The 9,653-nt window shown below is 53.8% G+C and overlaps 1 protein-coding gene across 8 annotated transcripts; it reads left to right on the top strand.

Annotated features, from left to right (window-relative positions):
- The first annotated feature begins 228 nt into the window (after positions 1-228).
- Gatd1 (glutamine amidotransferase like class 1 domain containing 1) lies at positions 229-8,799 on the top strand. 8 transcript variants are annotated; one of them, XR_607998.3, is made up of 9 exons: positions 229-435; positions 2,442-2,518; positions 3,208-3,313; positions 3,669-3,776; positions 4,575-4,669; positions 5,172-5,265; positions 5,531-5,642; positions 8,352-8,471; positions 8,736-8,792. XR_607998.3 is itself a non-coding variant. In XM_008854407.3 (8 exons), exons 1-8 carry the CDS (start codon positions 372-374, stop codon positions 8,737-8,739), a joined length of 660 nt encoding a protein of 219 aa, XP_008852629.1. In that variant the 5' UTR covers positions 229-371; the 3' UTR covers positions 8,740-8,799. The 8 variants fall into 8 exon arrangements, 7 of the variants coding, with proteins under 7 accessions (XP_008852629.1, XP_029412665.1, XP_008852626.1 ...); XM_008854407.3 differs by lacking the exon at positions 8,352-8,471 and having other exon boundaries at positions 8,736-8,799; XM_029556805.1 differs by lacking the exon at positions 8,736-8,792 and having other exon boundaries at positions 3,669-3,731; positions 8,352-8,563.
- Positions 8,800-9,653: the final 854 nt, after the last annotated feature.

Raw genomic sequence — 9,653 nt, 5'->3', positions numbered from 1 at the left:
GCGCATGCGCATCCCGCTCCCCAAGGCAGCCCAGCCCCGCCCTGTGCCCCTCGGCAGGTGCATCCTGTTCCCCCGAAGCAGGCAAGCCCGCCCTCCGTCCCTGGCTCGGGCACGTCTCGCTCCCTGTCGCGATGAGCCCTGGCGTCCACCAATCGCGCAGGCGCGTCGCGTTCCCTGCAGCAGGCAAGCTCCGGCCCCTGCCCCTCGCGCATGCGCATTCCACCCCGATGGGAGGCGCGCCTGTGCCCCTCGCGAACGCGCATCCCGCTCCCCGTCGCAGCCGCGCCTCTGGCAGCCGCGCCTCCGCGCCCTCTGCCCCTCGCGCACGCGCGTCGCGCCCCTCCGTGTGACAGAGAGCCGGGTCAGCGGCCATGGCGTCCGAGCGCCTGCCCAGCCGGCCCGCATGTCTCCTCGTGGCCAGCGGCGCCGCGGAAGGTGAGGTGCCCTGGGCGGCTGTCCGGCGCAGCGAGTGGGGGCCCTTGGACCCTGCACGTCCCCGGGGCGGGCCCGTTGGGACTCGGCGCTGGCCTGGGGCGACTGCGGAGAGGACCCGCCCTGCCGCCGGGTCCGCCTTGGGGGCCCAGACTGCCGTCGTTCCTGCCCCTGCGTCCCCCTGGTCCTGGGCCGCACCTCACGCTTCCGGGAAGGGGTTCCCACGGAAGGGGGTCTGCTGGCCTTTCGTTGGGTCCCAACCGCCTGCTGTGTATCTGGGGGGCGGGGCTCAGCCCAGGTTGACTTTACCGGCCCGACATCATCACGGTGGGGTGGTAGAGCGAGGGCCACCTCGGGATTTGTACCTTGTACCTTGAGAGAGTTGGGGAGTGCGGGGTGGAAGAACCGGTGGGGATAGTCTGGGAGGGGTTGAAGAGATTGTCTTGCCATGCTATGTGAACATCATCCACTAAAAACGTATTAACTCATAAGAATGAATGAAGAAGGGGCTGGAAAAATAGCTCAGCGGTTAAGAGCTCTGGCTGCTCTTGCAGAGGACCGGTGGCTCACAACCGTCTTTAACTCCAGTTCAAGGGGTGATCCCATACTCTCTTCTAACCCCACGAGCATTGCATGACATGGGTGCGCTTAACATACATGCAGACAATACACTCGTACACAAAAAATAATAAATAGAATATTTTTTTAAAAATGAGTAGTCAGACGTGGTGGCTGGTGGCGCATGCCTTTAATCCCAGCACTTGGGAGGCAGAGGCAGGCGGATCTCTGTGAGTTCGAGGTCAGCCTGGTCTACATAGCGAGTTCCGGGCCAGCTGGAGCTACAGGGAGTCCCTGTCTCAAAAGAAAGAAAAACAAAACAACCAAAAGCAGTGCTGGGGTGGGGGAGGTGCGTGCCTTTGACCCGGTGTTCTGGTCTACATAGCAAGTTTCAGGCCAGGTGGGGCTACAGAAAGGCCCTGTCTAAAAAGAAAGAAAAAAATTAATAAATAAATATGAAGCTAGGGAGTTGCATCCTCAGATTGACCCAGTACAGGCATCACTGCACTTGAGGTGATGTGGGTCCCTGCTCCCTGAGGGCAGTAAGGTTGTGCCCAACCTACAGTGGCCTGGAGTCCTCTGAACTGTGCAAGCTTTATTTTAATTTTTTAATTTTATTTTTTGGTCTTTTTGAGGCAGGGTCTCTCCTTTTAAGTAATCCAGGTGGGGGTTGCATCCTTTGTTGGTCTGGTTCTGTGAAGACCAGGCTGGCTTCAAACTCAGAGATCCACTTGCCTCTGCCTCTAAGTCCTGGGATTAAAGGTGTGTACCAACACACCTTGCTTGAAGAGTTTTTTAATGGCAGAAGGGAGCAGGGAATAACCTAAAGGGGGTAGAATCCCATATCCTTGGGAGGATGGGGTCCCTGAGTGTCCTGGGTATGAAGAGTACTCGGGACACTATGCCCTCCTGTTGCCTGTACGTTGTAGGGTGCTTACTACTGCTGCCTTTCCCTGGCCATGGATGCCTTGGATCCTGGTGATTCTGTAAGGGATGAGCTGAATGTTTGCCTTTGGAAATACCTGTTGTAGATCAGAGTGGGATGAAGTCAGAGGTGTGGGCATGTTGCTGGACAGTTAAGGTGGGCAGGGGGCCTGAAGGTAGAGGTACCAGGTCAAGGGGAGAGCCTGCCCTGGGTGCTGCAGAGTCATGGGAGCACCTGTAGGGCTTTCTGGGGCCAGTGGCCAGTGGCCAGGGCTGGCTGAGTGTAGACATGCTGTGTCCTCTGAGCATGTCCTTAATTCCACATTTCTGACCTTGAAGTGCTGCTGTCCTGTCCCAGGGGGGTAGGCCCAAGTAGGTGAGATGGAGTAGGCCCAAGTAGGTGAGGTGGACTGCTCCTAACTGCTGGAGCCAGGGCAGTCCCAGGGTCACTGGAACAGTCTCCAAGGAGTAGGGGTTGCTCAGCTAGCTCTGTCATGCCCATACCTCTCTGGGACCATCTGTTGTAGGTGTGTCAGCTCAGTCCTTCTTCCACTGCTTCACACTGGCCAGCTCTGCCTCCAACCTACAGGTGGCCACTCCTGGGGTAAGTGTAGTCACCCTTCTCTAGAGAACACTTGAGGCCCTCTCCTATTCGGGTTGAGACTAGCCGAGTATGGGGGCGTTGATGTGACCAGGAGGAGCTGCATCAGAGTGAGGTCATCTACAGCCAAACTTAGTGGCATGGTCCTGGTTCCAGTTCCCTGGATTCTGACTACCTGTGGTAAGAGATCTTTTCACTGTGGCTTGCACTTTTGCAGGCCTTTGAGTGGAAGGTGAGACTTGGCCCTAGTGTGGGGGGCCTGCACAGATACTTCTACTACGGGAGATTCTGATTCTTTGTAGACCCCAGGGACGTCACATTGATCACAGCAAGTGTACATTGTGTATCTGTGATTTTGCATGTTTTGAAGTCACAAGTTGGGCGAGACAGTTGTTGCCACTTTATAATTAGGAGACCGGGGACCAGGAGGGAGCAGGGGAGCAGGGTAGGATGACTCCATGGCAAGACCTCAGAGTTGGGTTGTGTTGGGCCCCACATAACTGGGGGTTTGATTCTCTGGAGCTCTCCCTATATAGTCACTGGAGGCCCCCTGCTTGGGCCAGCCAGAAAAGCCGACTGTTGGTTGTGCCTTGGGGTGTTTCACATCTCTATTTCCAAGTTTCCTGTGAGCCAAAGGTGGGAGGGAGAAGATCCCAGAACTCATCCTAGGCCTCTGGGCTCTGGTTCTACAGGGGAAGGCAATGGATTTTGTGGATGTGACTGAGAACAATGCACGTTGGATACAAGACTTCCGCCTTAAGGCTTATGCCAGCCCTGCTAAGCTCGAGTCCATAGACGGTAGGTTGGACCCTGCTGGGCAGATGCTTCTCCCCCTGGGCAAGTAACTAAGACCTAGTATAGTCAGTTACAGGTGGGGTTGGGGGGCGGTCTCTGAAGCAGCCCTGGGGCTTGCTAAGCAGCACTGTGACTGGAGCCTCTGGTCCATATCCTGGGCCCCAGCATTCTTGAGATCCTGGCTGGGGAGCTGTGGGCAGAGAGTCTGTAATCAGGCTGGTGTACAAGAACACGAGGCTCAGAAGTTGGAACCCATGTTGGGGAAGTGACATTTGGTACCATCTGGCCAGTGGCTCCCTATGGAGGAATCCCATGTCCTAGCCATGTCCTTGTGACTGACCTGGGGTCTCCCCTGCAGGTGCCCGGTACCACGCCCTCCTGATTCCCAGCTGTCCTGGTGCCCTGACCGACCTGGCCAGCAGTGGGTCCCTGGCTCGCATACTGCAACACTTCCACTCTGAGAGCAGTGGGTGACAAGAAACTGGAGGACAGGCTGGCAGGCAGATGCCTGGGTGGGGGTAGGAGGGAGCGACCAAACCAGTGGGTCACAGGGAGCTAGAGGCCAGGCTCGGGGCAGATGGGAGTGGCTGGTGAGGACAGGGATCAGAGTTGATAGCTGGATATACCGGGTCGTTTCACCAGATAGAGATGGAGAGCCACAGTGACTCTGACCCACAAGCAGATGTTTGCTCTGTGTCCACGTGCACAACACACTGATCCACTAAACAAAATTTGCAGTCAGTCACTGCATCCCAGGCTCAGAGGGAGCTGGTGGCCATGCCCTCTTAGCCCTTTCCATGGTGGGCTAGGTGGGGTGCTGTCTGGATTCCTGGTGGAAATGGGCGATCTGTTGTGATGAGCTCATCTGCAGGCTGGGGCAGGGTGCTCATCAGAGACCAGTATACAGACAGGCTGGGCTCACACATCCCTTGTTGGTGAGGGCTGGTTTCTGCTCCTGCAGCAGTTGTCCCAGCCACCTCAGCTCTGGAAATGCATTGATCAAGTAGCCTTTGAGGAGGAGCCAGGGCAGCCCCACTGCAGGGTAGGCTAGCCCCGGGACAACCCCAGCTCACAGTGGCTTCCTCTCTGCAGTTTGAGGCAGTGGCTGGTACATGAACTTGGAGGTCTGTGTGCTTGCATGTGTGTCTCAAAACCGAGGTAGCATGGGCTCTAAGTAAATCTAGTCTTGAAGCATCCACCTTGGGTGAGGGGCGGACGCTACCCGGTTGGTGTCCAGGGTCTCAGACTGCCTTGCTCCTTTCAGAGCCCATCTGTGCCATTGGCCATGGTGTTGCTGCCCTGTGCTGTGCCACCAGTGAGGACAGGTCCTGGGTATTCCAGGGCTACAGTCTGACAGGGGTGAGTGCTGCATGGGCAAGCCAGTGCCCCACCATGTCCTGTTTCCCTCCACCACCCATACCAGGAGGAATTCCTGCAGGCACCATGACCTGCTATTCCTGATGCTGTCTGAGCTACTTCCTCCTTGTCCCTTGTGATGGGTACCGGCACATGGAAGGAGGCAGGGACAGGCTGGGGCCTCTCAAGTGAGGGTGATCCATACCTACATAGAAGTCATGGAACCCACCAAAGGCTCCCTCAAGATGCCAGTCCATCTCATTCTGATCACATATGTGCCCTGACGTTGGGGGAGCCCAGCACTCTAAGCCATAGTGGTCTGTTCCCGAAAAGATGACTTAAGGCTTGCCTGTGTCCAGGGCCTCCTGTGTCCTTTGTCTCCCTCATGTGGTATCTGAGGCTGCTGCTCTAATCTGACCCATCTGGACCCTGGAGTTGGTCTTGAGGGCAGAAGGGCATTGGCAGGGTGGCTGGTCTGACCCAGCCCCCTCTCCCACCCCCGCAGCCTTCTGTGTATGAGCTTGTCAGGGCACCTGGCTTTGCCCGCCTGCCGCTGGTCGTCGAAGACTTTGTGAAGGACTCTGGTGCTGGTTTCAGTGGTGAGCCCCAAATGGTGCCCCTATACCTAAATGGATCAGGCTGCCTGCTATGTTGAAGGATCAGCCCAATGGCCAGGGGTCCCCCTATAGACCCCCATGGCCAGCAGCTTACCCAGGCAGGTTCTCCTGCTGTCCACTGGAACATAAATCATATACACCACCCCCCAACCCCCTTGCTCACAGGCTTCTCAGTGGGTGGGAGTGGGTTTGCGTTTGGGTTTGGGGCTGGGCCTTGTATGCCTAGGGCTCGTGCCTTCTTTCTTAGCCAGTGAGCCTGACGCCGTACATGTGGTGCTGGACCGCCACCTGGTGACCGGGCAGAATGCCAACTCCACTGTTCCTGCTGTCCAGAATCTGCTCTTCCTCTGCGGCAGCCGGTGAGGCTCCAGGAAGGGGTTTGGGTAGATTGCTGCTTCGAGACTGGCTCCCTCTGCTGGGCAATGTTGGAGATGCTCTGCACGCTAGTGCTGAGCCTGGACCTCATGTTCATCCCATAGGAAGTAAATCTACACCTGGATGCTATCCCCTCAACGATTCAGGTGGCCTAGAGGCAGCAGCTGGACTCGCCCTGGCCTCTTCTGCCAGCCCCCAAAGACCATGCTAGTCCTCACTTGACGAGGGGCCCCCATCTGGACCCTGTGGCATGCTGGAGGCCTGTATGAATTAGACCTCTGGAGTATCAGCTCCAACACAGGGACTGATCACTACTTTTCTCAAAGCCCAGTACACAGTATAGGGTGTGGAGGGTCTCAGCTAGCCAGGTAGTTTGAGAATTCCAAGTTGAACATTCCAGGAAGAGTGGTCCATGGGAGGGACCCCATCTGTAGAATCTTAGGATGGGGCGTTTCCCCTCTGTGGCCTTTTGGCTGCTCCCATTCCTTTAAGTGTTGGTGGGAACCATGGGGAAGGGGCCAGCAGGCTAGGGTGCTCTGAACTCACCCAGCTGAAAGTGAATCATAGCTGTTACTGTGACCCCAAACTGGCAGCACTCCTGCTGAAGTGCTCCCTTGTTTGACCCTTGTTGGCCTGTGCTTGGCATGATCCTGGGCCCTTGGTGTGGACAGTGATGTCACCCTGCCCCATATGACATGGGAAAAAATACATCAGTGAATGTCACACTGTAAGATCCTGTGTTCCCCACAGCCTGCCCAGTGGCTTCTGGCCTATATAATCCAAAGTATTTCATATACTTCTAGAAGGAATGCTGCAGGTGGGCTTGAACTGTATGGAGAGGTAGCCATGAGTTCTTTCTCCTAGACCCTGACAGGCTTTTGTTGGGTACTGGTTGAAGCCATATGGCCATCTCCCTCCTGGACATGCTTGTTTGCTTTCAATCCTGGGACATGTGGCCTGGACTGTAGCCTCCAGGGACCAGCCTGCTAGCCTGAACTAGAATATCTCAAACTTGGACCTCTCAACTCCCACCTCCATTTGAACATTTCACAACCCAGCTCCAAGATGGTACCAGTCCATGCCTGGCAGTGCCAGTGATCAGGTGGAAGGCTTTTTGGTGGTTAAAAAGCTTTAATGAGAACACTTATGGTAACTTAATCTCATTAGTTGGGAGGCAGAGGCAGGTGGATCTGAGTCTAATGCCAGTCTGGTCTGTATAGCAAGTTCTAGGCCAGCCAGGGCTATATAGTCAAACAACAAAAACATTACCTTTCATGAGGAAAACACAAAACAAAAGGCAGGTCAGCCCACCTGAGTCTGGACCCCCCCCCCCTGGCCTTACACCATCCCCATCTGCTCTGAATATGGTCAATGAACGTCCCTCAACAGAACTTTAAAAATCTGATAAAGGCTTCCTGGCTCAGATGCCCCTCTGTGCCTTACCTGATGGGAGGGGATACTCTCTGGGGCCTCTTCTGAAGTCACTGATCCCTTCCTAGAGCCAGTGCCCCACCTAACACATCACCTTGGAGGTGAGGTTTCAGTATGAGTTAGGGGGCACCTTTATATCTGGGAGATGTCATACTGATGGGGTTTGAGAGCTGATTGGCTGGCTCTACAGGAGCTCTGTGTTCTGCACTGAGGCACATGGGTAGGACCAGGTGAAGTGGGTTATGACTGAGCCGGGCCTCTGGCTCCATGGGTCTTGCCACTGCCCAGTACTCAGTGGAGGAGGGGGACAGCAAGCTGGAGAACAGAATGAACAAATCCCCAGGAGTGGCAGCTGAGGAGGTAAGGTTTTTCTCACGTGCTCAGGGTGTGTTCACAAGCACGTTGATAATCTACCCAAGAGAAAGCTACACAGGTGTTCATGGTTAAATTATTCATGATGAAAAATGAAATGGCCCACAAGATGGCTTATCCAGTCTGTGCCACACAAGTTTGACCCCCAGACCCACAGTGGAAGAACAAGCTAGTTTTCCTCTGATCTTCACATGTATGCTATGGATGTATGCATCCACCCTCACATGTACATCATATAAAGTTGTTTTTCTTTTTGGTCTTTTTGACACTGCTCCATTTGGCCTGGAATTTACTATATAGGTCAGGCTGGCCTGGATCTCAAGTGCCAGGATTAAAGGTATGCACCACCATGCCTGGAAAACCAGTGGCTTCACAGTGCAACACACCAGTTCAATGATTCCTAGTATAACAAGGTTGGACTTTGGCACATCAAGCCTTGTTGATTGCTTTTATGAAATACCGAGAAAACACAATTCAGGAGTAGGTCTGTAGGCAGGAAAGGTAGGAATGTTACAAAGTTAGGAGTGTGCAGCTATACTGGGGTCATTCAAGCTTACATTGGCATGTGTCTTGTGTATGCTCACACCACTGCTGGAGGTTTGTGGGAGTCCCAGGAGCCTGTAGGACTGTTTTGGTTTGGTCTGTACCTCCTCCCTGGCTCTTACAATCTTTCTGCCCTGCCCCCTCTTTTGCAATGAGCCCTGAGTGGGTAGATTTTAATATAGGAGTCCTGTGCAAGGACCCACACTCTGCAGACTCCTAGTCTGTGTTTTGGACATTTGTGACCTTTTGTGTTCCTGGCCCCTCTGCTGCATGAGGGAGCTTCAGTGATGAGAGCTGAGCGATGCATTCATGTTCTCTTATTCCTGTGGCCGCTTCCATTTTAACAGGGTCACTAGTCCTGGTTAGACTGGAACCAAGTAGACCAGGCTGTCCCTAAACACTGCTGCTGCTGCCTCCCAAGAGTGCTGGGACTCTAGGCATATGCCTCCAACACCCTTTCAAAGCTGGTGGGTTTTTAAAATTTTTTAATTTTTTATTATTTTTATGTGTATGAATGTATTGCCTGCATGTAAGCGCACCGTGTGTCGTGCAATGCTGTGGAGGTCAGAAGAGGGCTTCAGATTTCCCTGGAACTAGAGTTAAGGATGGTTTGTAGCCACCATGTGGATGCTGGGAATTGAACCCGGGTCCTCTGCAAGAGCGATCAGTGTTCTTAACCGCTAAGCTATCTCTCCAGCCCCTTAATATTTGTGTGTATTGCCTGCATGTAGGTAAGTGCACCCATGTCGTGCAATGCCCACGGAAGACAGAAGAGACTGTTGGATCCCCTGGAACTGGAGTTATGGACAGTTGGTAGCTGCCATGTGGGTGCTGGGATTCCAACCTGGGTCTTCTGCAAGAACAGCCAGTGTTCTTAACCTCTGAGCCATCTCTCCAGCCCCTATTTTTAAAAAATTTTTAAATTTATTTTTGTCTTTTTGAGACAGGGTCTCCCTGTAGCCCCAGCTGTCCTGGAAGTCACTATGTAGACCAGGCTGGTCTTGAACTCCCAAAGGTCCGCCTGCCTCTGCCTCCCAAGTGCTGGGATTAAAGGCGTATGCCACCATACCCTATTTATGTGTATGTGTGTACTTTTTTATTTTTATTTTATGTGTATCCGCGTACTGCCTGCATGTAGGTAAGCGTACCTGTGTTGTGCAATGCCTGAGGAGGACACAAGAGGCTGTCAGATCCCCTGGGATTAGAGTTACGGACAGTTGTTAGCTGCCATGTGGGTGCTGGGATTTGAACCTGGGTCTTCTGCAAAAACAACCAGTATTCTTAACCGCTGAGCCATCTCTCTAGCCTCGTTTTTTATTTTTTACATGTATGAGTGTTATGCTTGTATGTAAGTGCACCTGTATCATGCAGTGCCCATGGAGGTCAGTAAAGGACATCAGATCCCCTGGAACTGGAGTTACAGATGATCATTAGCTGCATTGTGGGTGCAGGCCATCAAACCCGGGTCCTCTGCAAGAACAGCTAGCGCTCTTAACCACTGAGTAATCCCTCCAGCCCCTCAAAGCTGGAGTTTTATACTGAGCTGACCCACAAGATGGCGCTACTGACCCTTAGAACTTGGGCACACCAAGCTGAGCACATGCATGAGTGAACTAAGCCTTGCTGGGGCTGCTCTCTTGGGTCTCGGG

This window comes from Nannospalax galili, unplaced genomic scaffold (genome assembly GCF_000622305.1).
Source record: "Nannospalax galili isolate Female #2095 unplaced genomic scaffold, S.galili_v1.0 scaffold507, whole genome shotgun sequence".
Classification (NCBI taxonomy): Eukaryota; Metazoa; Chordata; class Mammalia; order Rodentia; family Spalacidae; genus Nannospalax; species Nannospalax galili.
The sequence above is the reverse complement of the archived record's forward strand: the minus strand, read 5'-3'. Positions and strand labels throughout refer to the sequence as shown.